Source organism: Chaetodon trifascialis, chromosome 15 (assembly GCF_039877785.1).
Source record: "Chaetodon trifascialis isolate fChaTrf1 chromosome 15, fChaTrf1.hap1, whole genome shotgun sequence".
Taxonomy (NCBI): Eukaryota; Metazoa; Chordata; class Actinopteri; order Chaetodontiformes; family Chaetodontidae; genus Chaetodon; species Chaetodon trifascialis.
In genome coordinates, this window is record NC_092070.1 from 972,948 (window position 1) to 990,573 (window position 17,626).

At 38.9% G+C, this 17,626-nt stretch overlaps 1 protein-coding gene across 3 annotated transcripts in view; it reads left to right on the plus strand.

Annotated features, from left to right (window-relative positions):
* Positions 1 to 1,534: 1,534 nt before the first annotated feature.
* Positions 1,535 to 17,626, plus strand: part of mettl22 (methyltransferase 22, Kin17 lysine) — a 179,005-nt gene continuing 162,913 nt past the window's right edge. Inside the window, exons 1-4 of one of the 3 annotated variants that reach the window (XM_070980235.1) lie at positions 1,535 to 1,589; positions 3,257 to 3,415; positions 4,085 to 4,298; positions 13,477 to 13,619. In XM_070980235.1, the coding sequence (XP_070836336.1) occupies positions 1,556 to 1,589; positions 3,257 to 3,415; positions 4,085 to 4,298; positions 13,477 to 13,619 (550 nt within the window). In that variant the 5' untranslated portion in view covers positions 1,535 to 1,555. Of the gene's footprint in view, positions 1,732 to 3,256; positions 3,416 to 4,084; positions 4,299 to 13,476; positions 13,620 to 17,626 lie in introns of all 3 variants that reach the window. The other 2 variants (XM_070980237.1, XM_070980236.1) reach the window with 2 other exon arrangements.

The window sequence follows — 17,626 nt, forward strand, 5'->3', positions numbered from 1 at the left end:
AAACTTTCATGAGCAAGTTTGTACAAGTGTAAATATGGTTTGGGGCAGGGATGTGTTAACTTGAGAATTTACATTTACATTACATTTTGTTCTCTCTCTGCTTTGTACAGCCTTGGAGCTCTCTCTTTCTCTCTCTGACCTGATATGAAATATATTGATATATATTATATATATATTTTCTGATATATAACTTTTTTTAAATATATATGTTTGAATTATATTGATACGCTATAAATTATATATATATATATATATATATATATATATTCTAATTTTCTCTGATATAGTGATTATATTGATACTCCATATATGATTTATATATATGCATTATGATTTTCTCTGATATCTAACTTTTATCTATTATATATATGAATGATTTTGATACTCTATATATGATTTATACATTCATTTTCTCTGATATATAACTATATAACTATATCTGATATATTATCTATTATATGTATATGAGTTTTATTGATACTCCATATATGATTTTATCCATCCATCCATCCATCCATTTTCTATGCCGCTTATCCCTTTTGGGGTCGCGGGGGGGGGGGGGGGGGGAGCCTTTCTCGGCTGTCAATGGGCGGAAGGCGGGGTACACCCTGGACCGGTCGCCAGCCGATCGCAGGGCACATACACACAACCATTCACACTCACACTCACACCTAGGGGCAATTTAGAGTCACCAATTAACCTAATGAGCATGTTTTTGGTCTGTGGGAGGAAGCCGGAGTACCCGGAGAGAACCCACTCATGAACGGGAAGAACATGCAAACTTCACACAGAAAGGCCTGACCTGGGAATCAAACCGGTGACCTTCTTGCTGTGAGGCATGCGCACTACCTGCTGCTCCACCGTGCAGCCCTATATGATTTTATATTTTTTCACTTTTTCTCTGATATATAGCTTCTATCTATTGTTATATTTTATGTGGAAATATAATGTATTCATTAGTCAGTATTTTGTTTATATACATAAATATTTATATACAGCCTAATCATATATTGTTTCTTCAAATTATTAAAATAGTTGACTTTACTGCCACTATCTGCTTCTCTAGCATATGTTTGTGTGTGTGTGTGTGTGTGTGTGTGTGTGTGTGTGTGTGTGTGTGTGTGTGTGTGTGTTTGTGTGTGTGTAATGTTTGTGTTTACAGTGTTCGCAAAAATACCTGTCTACAGTCTAGGCTATATCAGAATATTCTATAACTCTTAATCCAACTATGAATATTAAAATACGTCTTTCTTTATAACCATTTGTCCTGTATCATTGCTACATGTATGACGTTGCTGTACCGTATTGTATGACGTTTGCATGGAAAAAAAAAAAAACTGCGTGAAAATCAGTTTAGTATTCAGAGAGTTACGATGGATTAAATGCTCTGACAATTCATTGCGCCAGCCAAACTGGAGCGGGTGACCGGTCCATGGCCGCACACAGTTCCCTATCGAAATTTCTCGTCCTGGTGGAACTGAAGCCATTCTTTTGCACTTGCAGTCCGGACGAATTACGAAGGTGCACTAGTTTGAGCTTGACTGACCAATGTCTGATGAGAGTGTGCTTTCTGCAGTTGTTACCGGAAGGTAGAGTATGTCTTGTATTAAAAGCTCTCGTGAATGTTGTTTAGATTTTAAACACGTTTAACACGAGTGTCAGGAGTTAACAGTCAAAGCGTAGCGTAATCCGCTGGGCGTTCTCGCAGCTATTTGCTATGGAAGTATAACGGTAAAGTTTAAATTCAGTGTTCAAGCCAGGCAAAGTCTCAATTATGAATATGTCCAGTAGTTTTCAGCAGATTTGCGTAACATAAAGCATGTAATACTTGTAAAGTTTACATGTAACATTTAGAACAGGTTTTCAAGTTTGTTTCCACAGTTCATATCAGTTACGATCATTAGTTTAAATCCTTAATTTTCGATCGTGCCTATCAATACTTCGTGTTTTTGCCCTGTAATCAACAGTATGTGTGATCCATCAGTGAATGCTGAAAAAAATCACATTGTTACTTCACGTTTTTTTTTTTTTTGATAGTTTGCTACTTGTTTAGGGGGATTGATTTAAATTATTGACATTTGAAACTGTCAAAATGAGGTTGAGGATTAACATTTTATTATAAGAACCTCATTCCAGAAAAGTTGTGGCTGTGTTAAACAAGTAAAATCGAATGTGATAATTTCTCTAACTTTTTTGATAATATAATTAAGAATACTATGAAGGAAGTTTGTTTATTGTTTTACATCATCAACTTTATTGATTTCTGTGATATATGCTTACTCTGAATTTGATGCCAGCAACACATTTCAGACAAGTTGGGACAGGGGCAATAGCACACTGGGAATGTTGTGGAATGCTCCAAAAACATCTGTTTGGAACATTCCACAGGTATACAGGTTCATTGGTAACAGGTCATAGTATCATGATTGGGTATGGAAGGGGCACATGCCTCTTCACATTAGTGAGCTTCTTAAATGGCACTATGTCATAATTCTCCGGTCTGCGTGGAGGTCTAGTTTTGTTCATTTTGTGTTAGTATTATGCAATAGACTCTTTTGCTGAGTGAAACAATACAAATAATAGAACACAGTGAATTTACAACCAGCACCCCACTGGAGTACAAGACACAGCCTGTAGTGCTGAGACACTGAGTTTTGACTATGGTCATATCGTTACAGGTCAAATAGAAATGTTTGTTCAATATATAGTTTTGAATGAAAATAATAGATTCAAATAAAATGCCCCGGAATATACATGCTTCGTGTTGGATTCTAACTCCACTGCTTTTACTCTGTAGGTTTTGGGGAGCACTACAGCATATATGCAAAAATTTTCAAAAAAAGGGCAAACCAATTTGAGAGACATGCTTCTATACATTATTTCAACATAAACGTGTTTTTTTTTTTGTTTTTTTTTTGCATACCTTCACATTACAAAATAAGCAAATAGAATAATGTCCTAATCTGTGTTGTTGAATTATTGTATGTGTCATCTTGACAAACATTTTGTTTTTAATCATCGAAAGTGGAGTTGTGTGCAGAGTTTCCAATTGGTGCTGGTCCATGTGGCCTGGAAGATTTCAATGTCCCTGACATTTTGATCAAATATTATCTGATTGTGAACCTTATTTTCTGATGTTTTTGTGTACAAGTAATATCCTGTATATAAATATATATGTATATATGAATTAGGCTGCAAGAATTGATTTTTTTATGTTCTAACTGTCAGCCTGTGTATGCCCAAACTGTATCCCCAGGTGTTGGGAAGCAGGTGAATGGAATGCTCTACTATTTTAAGACCATGAGAGCCATGGACCAGATCACTTTTCGTCATGATACTGTGCTGTCAGATGTTCATATGCTCCTGCCCAATGCACACCACCTCATGACACGTCTCAATAATGTTGGGCAGCCTGGTGTGTATGATTCTATTTTTAGTTATAGACCGTGTATGAAGTGTTGTCTGATACAAGTGTGTTAGGCAGGTACATCGGAAAATGGTCATGTGAGAGAAAAAGTGGAATCCAAGCGGCCTGTGAGCACTGATTGTATAATTATATTATTAAATATGTTTGGTAAAAGCACTTTGAGGGTTGTCAGACTAGAAAAGTGTGATATAAATTCAGTTCATTTACCATTTACTTGACTTAACTTTTTATCTGCCAGAAATATTAACACATCTTAAATGGTAACTTAAATAGCAAATGTTCTGAGTTAGTAATTTGTTCCCAATTCATACAAAAGAATTTTGTATGGCAAGAATACAATATAAATTGTGTTTCATTACATTCCACTGAACGAAATTATTTTAAGATAGAAAAAAAAATCAAAAATCAAAAGCATGCTGTTAATAATGACATAAAACAGAGAAAAGCATCCTAATCAGACTTTTTTTTAAGCTTTAACTATTATGCTACTGCTATACTTAATGATTGATTAAGGTTGCTAAGACGAAGAATGATAAAATCATCATGTGATGCATTTGAATAAATCTAGTGTTTAATATCACATTTCAACCTTGTATGTTAAAATGTTTTGTATATATTTCCAGTCATGTTCTAACAGTGCTGTTTTCATCCACCTAGTCTTCGTCTCCAAATTTAAGATCTTGTCATATGGTGACTGGCATGACTACAATCACCCAGGGAAAGGCATAAAGGAAGCAGATGAATATGATGACCAAAGGGAGGATGGGGAGCAATGGACAACAACCAAACAAGGAAAATATGGAGAGACTAGTGGAGAAGGAAATGTGGAACCATTCTTGGATGAGGATGGAGACCTTAACATCACACATCGGTATGGAAAAACTCTTGTTAAAACATTTAATAAAAAAAAAAAGATCAGAACCATTATTGTGTGTCACCCAAGGAGTGGATGATACAACCTAAAATAGTATTTATTTTTTTTAGGGTGACAGTCTTGGATCATAATATCACACTCAAAGCATGATTCTGCCTCTTTTAACTCTATTCGAAATGTAAGGCAACATTCCTGAAGAAAGAAAAAGAGATCATAGAAATAGAATGAAAATGAGGTATAGGCTGATATGTCTTTTGGAAGGAGTAGCCTTCCCCATAACGTAGATTAATTTGTAAATATAATGTGATTCATTGCCAGTGTTAGACAAAGGGTAGGATTATGCATCTTAATGGCATTTATTTGGCAGACCATCCAGAGTACATTATATAGGTTCAACAGTCAGTGTACCATGGGGCATGTCTATCAAGGACATGTACACACAGACTGACACAGCATGCAGCAGAGGGGGCTGTCGTGTAAAAACAAAGTCAGCAGAGCTTGTGTGGTGTATATATAGATGCTATTCAATTCAATTCAATTTTTCAATTCAATTTTATTTGTATAGCGCCAAATCACAACAGAAGTTGTCTCAGGACACTTTCCATATAGAGCTGGTACAGACCAAGCTCTTTTATCTACAAAGAAACCAACAATTCCCCCATGAGCAAGCACTTGGCGACAGTGGTGAGGAAAAACTTCCTTTTAACAGGCAGAAACCTCGAGCAGAACCAGACTCTGGTGGGCGGCCATCTGCCTCGACCGGTTGGGTGAGAGAGGAAGAGCAAGAGAGAGACAGACAGACAGACAGACAGACAGACAGACAGACAGACAGACAGACAGACAGAAAAGCAGTCAGAGAGAGAGAGAGAGAGAGAGAGACAGAGACAGAGAGACAGACAGACATGCAGTCACAGTAACAGTGACAGTGGATGTAATAACAGCAGTAGCAGTTGCAGTGGATGTCAGGCAGGGCCAAGGCAGGAGACGCAGCTGAAATCCACAATCCAGATTCAGCCACTGTCCATGGGAACCTGCAAGACGACAAAGCACAGAGACTCCGGGGAAGGAGCTAAGTTAGTAACACGCCGTGGTAGGACATGAGAGCGTGCGGATGGAGAGGGACAGAAGGACGGAGGAGCTCGGTGTATCTTTGGATGTCCCCCAACAGTCTAATCCTATAGCAGCATAACTAGGGGCTGGTCCAGGACAAGTCTGAGCCAGCCCTAACTATAAGCTTTATCAAAAAGGAAAGTTTTAAGCCTACTCTTAAATGTAGAGACAGTGTCTGCCTCCCGGACAAAGACTGGAAGATGGTTCCACAGGAGAGGAGCTTGATAGCTAAATGCTCTGACTCCTGTTCTGCTTTTTGAGACTTTAGGAACCATAAGTAGACCTGCATTCTGGGAACGCAGTGTTCGAGTAGGGCAATAAGGTACTATGAGCTCTTTAAGATAAGAAGGTGCCTGGCCACTTATGGCTTTGTAAGTAAGGAGGAGAATTTTAAACTCTATTCTAAACTTTACAGGGAGCCAGTGCAAAGTGGCGAGTATTGGAGAAATATGATCTCGCTTCCTGGTTTTTGTCAGAACACGTGCTGCAGCGTTCTGGAGCAACTGGAGAATATTCAGCAGCGAATTTGGGCAGCCTGATAGTAAAGAATTGCAATAATCCAGCCTGGAAGTTACGAATGCATGGACTAGTTTTTCTGCATCATTTTGAGACAAAATATGCCTGATTTTTGCGATATTACGTAGGTGAAAAAAGGCAGTCCTTGAAATTTGTTTTACATGGGAGTGAAAGGACATGTCTTGGTCAAAGATAACTCCCAGATTCTTTACAGTGGTGCTGGAGGCCAGCGCAATGCCATCCATAACTGCTATGTCATCAGAAAGTGACCTTCTAAGATGTTTAGGGCCTACTACTATAACTTCAGTTTTGTCCGAGTTTAGCATCAGAAAGAGCAAGAGTAAGTTATACTGTGCCCTGCTTTAGTTGGTCATATTGTATTAACCTCTGATGTTTGATTTTCATATTGTGAAGGTTTGATGTGGTTATTAATTGCTTATTAGTATTATATTAGGTTCTAAGTTAGAAGTCTGTATCGACCCATTCCAATTTGTCTGGCTTCAAATATTTCAGTTTTCCTCCTTGAATGACTTTTACTGGTTAGAATGAATTATCACAGCTTTGGCTTGTGAAAGCTGACGGAAGAATGCCACAACATGATTTAGTCTGGCTGTGGTTTGATGGAGTATTCATAAGCTTGAACATTGCTCAAGCCACACTGGGACTGATGCCTGCCTTACCATTACAGTAACCTTAGGACAGATTTCATCATCGACTTCAGGCTTAGTTAGGGTGTAGATTCTGGATTCAGGAGTCTCCGCTGTTTTGTCACAAAACAGCAAGGCTGGACCTAAGAACCAGTTGCTCTGTTGGAGTTGGGCTGCTTGTATAGGCCTGGCTGCATGGTTTAGAGGGTTCAGCTCTGTTGGTACATAGTAGCACTGATTAGAGTGTGTGGATCTTCTAATCTGAGTTACTGGATGGAAACGTACATACTGTCTAAAAAACATTTTGTAGAATTGCAGATATAACCAAATATGTATATGAAATGATCTGGACAGGGTGAGGGGTCAATTTTCACAAGGCTTCCTCATAACCATACTATCGTCCCTCAGTGCTGGCAGTTCTCAAGTTGGCCACAGCATGTATAGCTACTGTGAAAGAATCTCAATAGATACACAAGTCTTCTATCTGAGTTGAAGATAACAAGACTGGAATGAAATCTCTTTATGTGCATGTCTTCAAGAGCCTTTAAAGATTGTTTCTATAACTTTCATTCTGCTTGCTTTTTTGGGAGGAGAGGTGCAGCCCACTCACTTTGTTCAGATGACTGCATTTTTTATGTTTTATTTCCATCAGTACACCTTTTTTCTCACCTTTATTTATTCAGGGAAGGCCAATTGGGAGCAAGCTCTCATTTCCAATGATGCCCTGATTACAGCACAATACATTTCATACATTTATGAATTCTTACATTTCATACATATTAAGTAAGTAAATAAAACTTCATTTATATAGCACTTTTTAAAACGCACAGTTACAGTGCTTTCTACACACCAAAAAATAAAAATTAACAAATAAGGTTAGAATATAACACAGTATAAAAACAGCACAATGAGAAACAACAAAAAAAAAAGGTGAAGAACAATCTGGCAACGGGTGAGTGTGGAAGAGCAGCTTAAGTGCAGCACTGATTAGAGATGAGTCTCAGGTGTGCACTAGGTGATGGGCAGGTGGGTGTGACTGAATGGTAGAGTGCTGCCTTGAGCAGTTGAGCAGATGAGAGGGAGAGTGGCAGCAGGTAAGGAGCAGATGAATTGTGACAGTATGTGGTTTTACAGAGTGGGTTGTGAACAGCCAGAAGCACTAGATCATTATCACATTTTTTAAGATGCTTATTTCTATGCATATGCATATATCACTATTAATTTACAGTTATTCAATTTTCAATTCAATTCAGTTTTATATAGTGCTAAATCATAACAGAAGTTGTCTCAAGACACTCTCCATATAGACCTGATACAGACCAAACTCTTTTTATCTACAGAGACCCAACAATTCCCTCATGAGCAAGCACTTGGTGACAGTGGCAAGGAAAAACTTCTTTTAACAGGCAGAAACCACAGGCAGAACCAGGCTCTGGGTGGTGCCTCGACTGGTTGGGTGAGAGAGAGAGAGAGAGCGCAAGAGACAGAGAGAGACAGAAATGCAATCACAGTAACAGTGACAATGGATATAGTAATAACTGAAGTATGGCTAAAACTAGTAGCAGTTGCAGTATGTGTCAGGCAGGGCCATGGCAGGAGATAGCCATAACCCACAATCCAGATTTAGCCACCATCCATTGGAACCAGCGAGACGACAAAGCACAAAGACTCATTCATTGTATCATGAGAAGTCCCCTGGCAGTTCATTCCTATAGCAGCACAACAAGGGGCTGGTCCAAGGCAAGCTTTACTCAGCCCTAACTGTAAGCTTTATCAAAAGGGAAAGTTGTAAGCCTTCTCTTAAATATAGAGGGTGTCTACCACCCAGACAAAGACTGGAAAATGGCTTAGGGCTTTGTAGGGAAGGAGGCGGATTTTAAAGGTGCTATATTATGAAACTTTTTCAATAATTACATAGGTCTGTGATTTCCATAAAATGTGTTTTTGAAGCTGTATGCTGGAAATAGCTTTTAGGAAAAGATTCCCCCCCCCCTCTATTTCCCTCTGTTTCTGTCCCTTTCAGAATGCTGCAAGAGAAGAAACTCATTGCACAGAATGGTTGGCTTGGAGTGTAAATTGGGCTGTGATGTAGCAGTCTCAACCATACACCCATAAAGTGTTACCATGGTAAGGGGGAGAGCGTAGACTCACATAGCACTACCAATGTGAAAGTAAGTAATGTCCTCCCCATGCGGCTCACAGAGTGCGAGGCCTCCTGCCCATGAGCACTGCCCAGTTGGTGACAGGCCTACTGACTTGAGTGGAGTAGTTCTGTAGTCTAGCAGCGCAAGGTGTTTGTCAGGTGCTTTGCTCCATAGCCTCTTGACTGTTTGCACCACACGCTCTGCTTCACCATTTGAGTGTGGTGTGTGTGGTGAAGATGTCTTGTGCAGGATGCCATAGCTCTTAGAGAACTCCTTGAATTCCTCTGACGAATTCTGCAGACCATTGTCTGTCCTAAGGGTGGCAGGGATGCTATGCCTGCTGAACTGAGCTTTCAGAGTCTGTATTGCAGTGTGGCTGCGCTGATCTTTTAGTTCATCCACTTCAATGTATTTTGAGTAATAATCCACAAGTAGGGCTGGGTGGTACACCGGCTCACACCGGATACCGGTGCGATTAGACAATGTCCAGAACTTTGCACCGCGCGACACAGTTTTCAATGTTGCGCTTCTAAACAGGCATGGTGCAGGGCGTGGTGAAGGTAAACTATAGTGCTCTGGTGTTACGTTGCGGTGAAGAAGGATGGGACAGACATTGAAAGTTCCAAAATCAAAGCTGCAGAACTAGTAGAACATGATGACACAGAAGAACCACAGAGGAGCCATGTCTGCTTTTTTTGTCAGGCTAACATGAGCAATTTGCTCCACCACCTTAGCCGCAAGCATGTCTTGTACCAAAAAGACAAAAATAGCGTATGTCCACTTTATTTCACCACTTAATGCAAACCACTCAAGCCTGGTATCATATAAAAGCAGAGAGTGCTGATCACGAAGATGTCTGCCTCCTCATTGTGCAACGAAAATTCTGCGAGCTAGCAGCCAAAGAGTAGTAGAAAAAAACTTCGCTAAATCATACAGTATGTCTTACCTTTGCCGTTGCTATGGTCAAAAGTTATATTCCAGCTCGAAAAAACGCTGCTAATGTCTCCTCCTATGACTCTGCGTTAGTTTGAGATCAATCACGAAGGTCCTGGTTTGCTCTTCATGTGATAACCTATCTCTGGGCTTACTTCCTTCTGGATCGTCATTGGTGTTACTATGGTGAATTTGGGTGCTGCCCCTCGAATCTCTTGACTCTGACTGGTCAAAAGAGGTGTTGATCATCCAAATAGACCAATGGGTTGCTGAGCTATTGACTGGTCTAACTGCGTGACGTGTTATGTTGCTGTTTTATTTGCATTTCGTCCTTTTATGGGAGCTAAGAACATTAGCAAGCAGATATACATTTTTGGTGTCCATTTTATCTGTCCATTGAGGAAGCACGAGTGAACTGAAAAAAAACAACCCATAAGATTTACTTAAAAAATCTATTGTTACACTTTGCACACAAATGCTTTAAGTAAATTTTAATGCTGCAATATCAAGTAACACTTGCCAGTATCAAGTAAATTTCACTGACCACAAAACTTTTGTGAAGATATTAAGTAAATGTTTGATGTAAACATCAAAGTTTTAAGTTACATTTATTTAAACAAATTAAGTAAAGTCTGCTTGTATTTTCATAGGCAGAAACATAATTTTCCTTAAAATTTTAAGTAAATTTTAAGTAAATTGTATATATCTGTAGTATTTACTGTTATGAATTAAATAAGTAGATTTTTATTATTTTCTTATGCTATGACATTTTCATTTACTTGGTTGCATTAAGTTATATTACTCAATATAATTATGTAATTGTTGCCAATTTTCTTTTGTTTAATGTTATCAAATGAATTTAACCATTACTCAATACATTTAATATATATTTATCACATATCACACGACTGTTACAATACAATGAAACTGTTTATTTTTTTAATAACATTTTAAACAGTTCAACAAACAAGTACTGTCAATCCACTACTAAGTCCACTACAATTGGCATCAAACAACAAATAGACAGTATTACTCACTATACACTGCATCCAACATACACTATTTAGTATTACATACACTATTCACTATTTAGACACCTGTGCAGTCTAAAGCAATCCGATACAACAGCTCTGCCATACATTCTACTTTTACTAAGCTTTTGAAAAGAAAAACATTTTTCAGTTGTTGACATTGTCAGAATGATAATTATACTTATTATTGAGGTTGTGGTGGGTGGTGCTGGTGTACTGGATTGCATTACATTGACAAACGTTAATATAATATTTTGGCGACTTTGGCAAAATATTAGGAACATTTGTCAGTATAATGCACTCCAGTACAACAGCACCATCCACCACAACCTGAGTAATAAACATGAAGTAGAATTATCACCTTTCTGACAATGTCAACGAAAACTGAAGATATAGAAGTTTCATAAAAGTTGAATTTACAGCAGAGCTGTTGTATTAGATTGGTGTCCCAATACTTTGTACATATAGTATAGATCTGGTAGAAACCTTACAACCATCTGAAACAGAGTCCATCCATCCATTTTCTCCCGCTTATCCGGGGCCGGGTCGCGGGGGGAGCAGTCTGAGCAGGGACGCCCAGACTTCCCTCTCCCTAGACACTTCTCCCAGCTCTTCCGGGGGGATCCCGAGGCGTTCCCAGGCCAGCCGAGTGACATAGTCACCCCGGCGTGTCTTGGGTCTTCCCCGGGGTCTCCTCCCAGTGGGACATGCCTGGAACACCTCCCTAGGGGGGCGTCCAGGGGGCATCCGATAAAGATGCCCGAGCCACCTCAGCTGACTCCTCTCGATGTGGAGGAGCAGCTACTACTACTCTGAGCTCCTCCCGGGTGACAGAGCTCCTCACCCTATCTCTAAGGGAGCGCCCCGCCACCCTGCGGAGGAAACTCATTTCAGCCGCTTGTATCCGGGACCTCGTGCTTTCGGTCATGACCCAAAGTTCATGACCATAGGTGAGGGTAGGAACGTAGACTGACCGGTAAATCGAGAGCTTCGCCTTTTGGCTCAGCTCCTTCTTCACCACGACAAGAGTTTCAACATTCATTACAGAAATATGATATTCATCAATCAGATATCCAAGAACGTTTAACACACACACACACACACACACACACACACACACACACACACACACACACACACGAACATGTTCAAAACAACTTTTGGGAGAGGTGTCCACTGAGTCCATTGGCTCCTCCAAATAATGGCACCCTGAAAATGAAGAGATACAATTTGTGATATTAAAACAATGGTGTAAAACATTCACACATTCGCCACAATTTGATATTATGTTACAAGGGATGAATAAGGGAAAATAACAAAACAATATAATGCTTATATTATTTTCTACTTGCCTGAATGATGAGAATAATGTTCTATTCTGCTTCCTGTTGATGGATAGAAACATATGTGAATAAGACTTTTTTTAAATTAACAAATTACCAATTAACTTCATGAATAATACATTTCCACCTAATTACACTTGTTTAAGAGAAATGACATAACTGACTAGACTAAACTCACACAAGGGGCTTTTCACTTGGTTGATGTTCAGTTAAGTTACACATACTTGTTAAAAGCAGCAAAATTTAAAATATACACTAGAGAACTTTAGACTGTTAAGAGGTTAGCTTCATGCTTTTCTGCAGTTTTCTGTAGTAGTGGTCCCATCTGCTAGATACAAATGGAAAATAAACTAAGAACTATTACTATTTAATTACCTGTTCCTGACTGGCTGGTCTTCACGTTCCCCTGACCTAAATCCAATTGAGCACCTATGGGACGCTATGTATCGGTGCATCTGACGCCACCATGTACTGCCACAGACTATGCAGGAGCTCACCAATGCCCTGATCCTGGTCTGGGAGGACATCCCCCAGGACACCATCCATCGACTCATCAGGAGCATCCCCAGATGTTGTCGGGAGTGTACACAGGCACGCCAGGGCCATACACACTATTGAGTCACATTATAAGTTGCTGTGATGAAATCCATGCAAGTTGCTGTGATTTCAGTATTTTTTACTTTGATTTTCGGTGTGATTTTGAATCCTGCCCTCAATGGGTTGATGATTTCTGTTTCTATTCTATTTCTGTTGTTGTTACAAAATTTTGTTCCCAACAAATTATACAATGTACATCAGTCAAAGATTTTCAATTTCAGTAATTTGTTCATCATGATCCAATGTGTGATTTAAGTGTTCCCTTAATTTTTGGACAGTATATTTCCCATGATAACTGTTTGAACTGATTTTGTATATTTGTGTTTTTGATGGTGTCATCTTGTCCTAATAAATGAGGGTTACCCTCAATGATTTTTCCATTGATCTAAGTAAAGGTTGAATATATTCTTACAACCAGATTGTATGTTCCATCAATATGCAGTGTAAACAAAATACTATGTGAATTTTGTTTTTATTATATTATACAGAATATTTCTCTTGAATATATCTCAGCCCTGCAATCGGCTGGCGACCGGTTCAGGGTGTACCCCGCCTCTCGCCCATTGTAGCTGGGATAGGCTCCAGCCCCCCGCAACCCCGAAAGGGATAGGCGGTATAGATAATGGATGGATGGAATATATCTCAATCTCTGAATAATCTTAATGACATTTTTCAGTTGATTATTCCTTCAGTCACTATTGATGTACCAAAAATGGCAGTCCTAGTTGCTAGAAGATGTTACTTGAAGCATGAATAATGCTGTTGTTCCTCCAGTTGCACAAAGGTTAATCACAGTTTTGGCTGATATATTGCCTTGCACAGATATACTTCATACTACTATTTTGATTCCCCAGACCAAGAAAAAACCCTATGGAGGGTAGCAGCCGAGACCTGGCCTGTCCCATGGTTCTCAGACAGTCAAACCCTGTATTGGAACAAGAAGAGGAGAACATGGATGATGAAGTTGATAAGTGCTTCAAAGATATTATCAGGATAGGTAAGAATCTAGATTTTATCATGTTTTTATCATTTTAACATCATCGTGGTTATCATGAAAGTCACACAAAATTAAATTGACACAGGCAAGCCTTTCAACAAAGATTACATTTCCATAAAGGTACAGGAAACATTTTGAATTGAAATTACTGCTTTATCTTGGTTATGGCCTGTGATGTGTGATGCAGGGCTGTTTTAGGCCAAGATAAGCTAAGTGCCATGAATTTGCAGAAGGGAAAGAAGTGCCAAAAAGTGGAAAGAATTTTTTTTTAAATGACAATTCATTTCTGACACCCAATCTACTAGAGGTCCTGTGTGTGCATTTAATACTTCAGTAAGTCGACTGCTCACACTCAATACATGCATACATACATTCTCAGACTTTGACTCTGACTGCTTTGTGCGAATGTTTTTTAATTAAAAATAACGTGTAGTGTTATATTTCACACTAACATTCTCACTTTGAATTTGAATGAATCAAATGTCACACAGTTTTACACTGTCAATAAACAGATGGCAAAAAAATAAATAAATACTTGGTTACAAAAAAGCCCCTTCAAGTGCACATCATTGTAAACTAGGACTCAGGCAATAGTGCAGTTTAATCATGGCTTAAACTTTCCTTTCTTAAGGTTCCTTTGAACATAATAGCATCCATATGCCTCTGTTGAGAGCCATCCATTGTCGCCTGGTTTTGACAAGGAGGCAGCGGAGAATTCGCTTTCGCCGTGTGTTGAAACTAAACTTTCCATTCAGAATCTTGTTTGCATCCAATTCAGTATTTCGCACCTGACATCCACACAAACCAGTAGCTTACTTAGCCTTTACAGCTAGCAAGCGGACAAGACCAAAGACTTGCGTGGGGCGTGCCTATTGTTTTGTTTCTGGTTTACAGCCGGATCCTGTAGTTTTTCTTACGTTACTAGCAGTGGCCACAGCTTATAAAAAACTACAAGTTCACTAGGTCACTAAGAGTGTTAATCTTGCGATAAAAAAAATGCTGCCGTTAAATGATATTATTGACAGCGCTAATATATATATATAGCTGTAAAAGAGTAGGTTACCGGTTTGTGTGGATGTCAGCCGCGAAACGCCGAAATGGATGCTAACAAGATTCTGAATGGAAAGTTTAGTTTTTCAAAAAGTTGCCAGATGGGTCGACTGACAAGACCAAAGTTATCTGTGTATTGTCGGTGTGAACTGAATTATCAACATAGCACATCCAGTCTAAAATACCACTTGATGGCTTAATACATGGCGAATGCAAATTCTCTGCCGCCTCCTTGTCAAAACCAGGCAACAATGGGTGGCTTTTGACAGAGGCATATGGATGCTATTATGTTCAAAGGAAACTTAAGAAAGGAAAGTTTAAGTGAAGTTTAACTGAACTATAGCCTGAGTCCTAGTTTACAGTGATGTGCACTTGATGATGTGTAACTTTATCTTGTATCACCCTGTTTTGATCCCTTAGAAAGGGTTGTTGAAGGGGCTTTTTTTTGTAACAAAGTTTTTTTTTTTTTTGTTCATTGACAGTGTTAAGATGTGTGAGATTTTATTCCTTCAAATGTGAATGACTGCTCAAAGTGAGAATGTTAGTGTGAAATATAACACTATGCGTTGTTGTTTTCAATAAAAAACATTTGCACAAAGCAAGCCTATCCACATTTCCATGTTGATAACATTTAGAATAGATGAAAATGTGCGATTAATTTGCCATTAATCGCGGGTTAACTGACATCCATGCGATCAATTGCGATTAAATATTTTAATTGATTGACAGCACTAATATATACACACACACACACGCACACACACACAGTGGGGGAAATAATTATTTTATCCCTTGCTGATTTTGTAAGTTTACCCCCTCACAAAGAAATGGACGGTCTATAATTTTAATGGTAGGCTTATTTTAACAGAATCAGAGAGAATATCAACAAAAAATCCAGAAAAAACACATTATATAAACGTTAGAAATTAATCTGCATTTGATCAAGTGAAATAAGTATTTGATCCTCAATGAAAACATGACTTAGTACTTGGTGGAGAAACCCTTGTTCCTTGGGCCTTGCCCCAGTGTTAATTTTGTCAACAAAAATTCCAACGATAAGTAACCGTTGACATCATTTTATTGCATGACTAAATTATGACGACAATTTAAATGAAAAGATATTGATAACAAAAATTACAGCCTCATCTTCACCAGCATGTCAGGTGGGAAGGAAGAGGAGAGACGATCTATGGAAATATTTCTCTTATATTCCATCCGAAAAAGACTATGTATCACTTCCAGTAGGCTGGTGGGGTTTGCGGAGTCAATGCCACTTAATGTCTCAAGTCAGTCTTTGAGCAAACTAAGCACTTTTACTAATCTGTTTTAGGTTGCTATGAATGTCTTTAGATGTTAATCTATGTATTTTGCTCAACCTCCTACCAGTTTTAAAGACAACTAAAACTAAATTTAATATTATTTTCAGAAAGCGAATAAGATTAAAACAAAATTTTAAATTATTTTCAATAAGGGACTAAGACTAAAAGAAAACTTAAAATTATTTTCAGTAAGCGACTAAAACTAAAGCTAAATTTAAAATTATTTTCAGTGAGCGACTAAGATTAAAACTAAATTTAAAATTCTTGTCAAAATTAACACTGCCTTGGCCATGTGTTTTGGGTCCTTTTCATGCTGGAAGACCCATCCATGATCCATCTTCCGTATTCTTGCTTAGGGAAGGAGGTTCCCCTCCAAGATTCTGCGGTACATGGCCCCGTTCACTGGCCCCTCAATGCGGTGAAGGCTTCCTGTACCCTTAGCAGAAAAACAGCCCCAAAACATGATGTTACCCCCTCCATGCTTGACAGTGGGGATGGTGTTTTTGGGGTCATAGTCAGTATTTCTCTGCCTCCAAACAAGGCGAGTTGAGTTGATGCCAAAGAGCTCAATTTTGGTCTCATTTGACCACAGCATATTCTCCCAAACCTTATCTGAATCATACAAATGTTCATTGGCAAACTTCAGACGGGCCTGTACATGTGCCTTCTTGAGCAGTGAGACCTTTCAGGCACTGCAGGATCTCAATCCATTACGGTGAAGTGTGTTACCAATGGTTTTCTTGGTGACTGTGGTCCCAGCTGCCTTGACATCATTTACAAGCTCCTCCCGTGTAGTTCTGGGCTGATCCCTCACTTTTCTCTTGATCATTCTTACCCCACAAGGCGAGATCTTGCATGGAGCTCCAGGGCGAGGGCAATTGATGGTTATTTTGTATTTCTTCCATTTTCAAATAATCGCAACAACAGTGGTCTCAAGCTTCTTGCTGATGGTCTTGTAGCCATTCCAGCCTTGTGCAGGTATACAATCTTGTCCCTGATATCCTTTGACAGCTCTTTTATCCAAAGCGACGTACATATGAGATTTTCACTCATCACAAGCAACGTTCTAGATGGGAGAGAACAACAAGAGTAAGCGCAACTTTGGTCCAACTGGACCTAGGTGCTAGAAAACAATGCTACGAAGTAAGTAAGGGATCAAAATGATCAAATGCAAATCTATTTATAATCTTTGTATGTGTGTTTTTTTTCAGGATTTTTTGTTGATCTTCTGTCTCACTCTGTTAAAATACACCTTCCATAAAAATTATTAGGGCTGTCAGGTCAACGCGTTAATTAGATTAATTAATTACGCTGCAAATTAACGCGCTATAAAAATTAACATAATTAATCATGAGTGGCAAGTCAATGCGCAAGCATTTTAAATTTGGCCCTTTGAGTGACCTGTAGGCTGCAGTGGCAGGTCGCATATTACCTGCGCCACTAGTCAAAAGCAGGGTGACAACAGACATGGATGCGACACCGGAGAGCGAGGCAAGCCTACTTGGACCTTTGAACGGCAAGTTTATTTATAAAAAGAACAAAGACGGGACTATTAACAAGAATGCAGTGATTTGTACCTTGTGTAAAAAAGAATTTTCCTATCACCGTAGCAGCTCCAGCCTGAATTATCATTTAAAC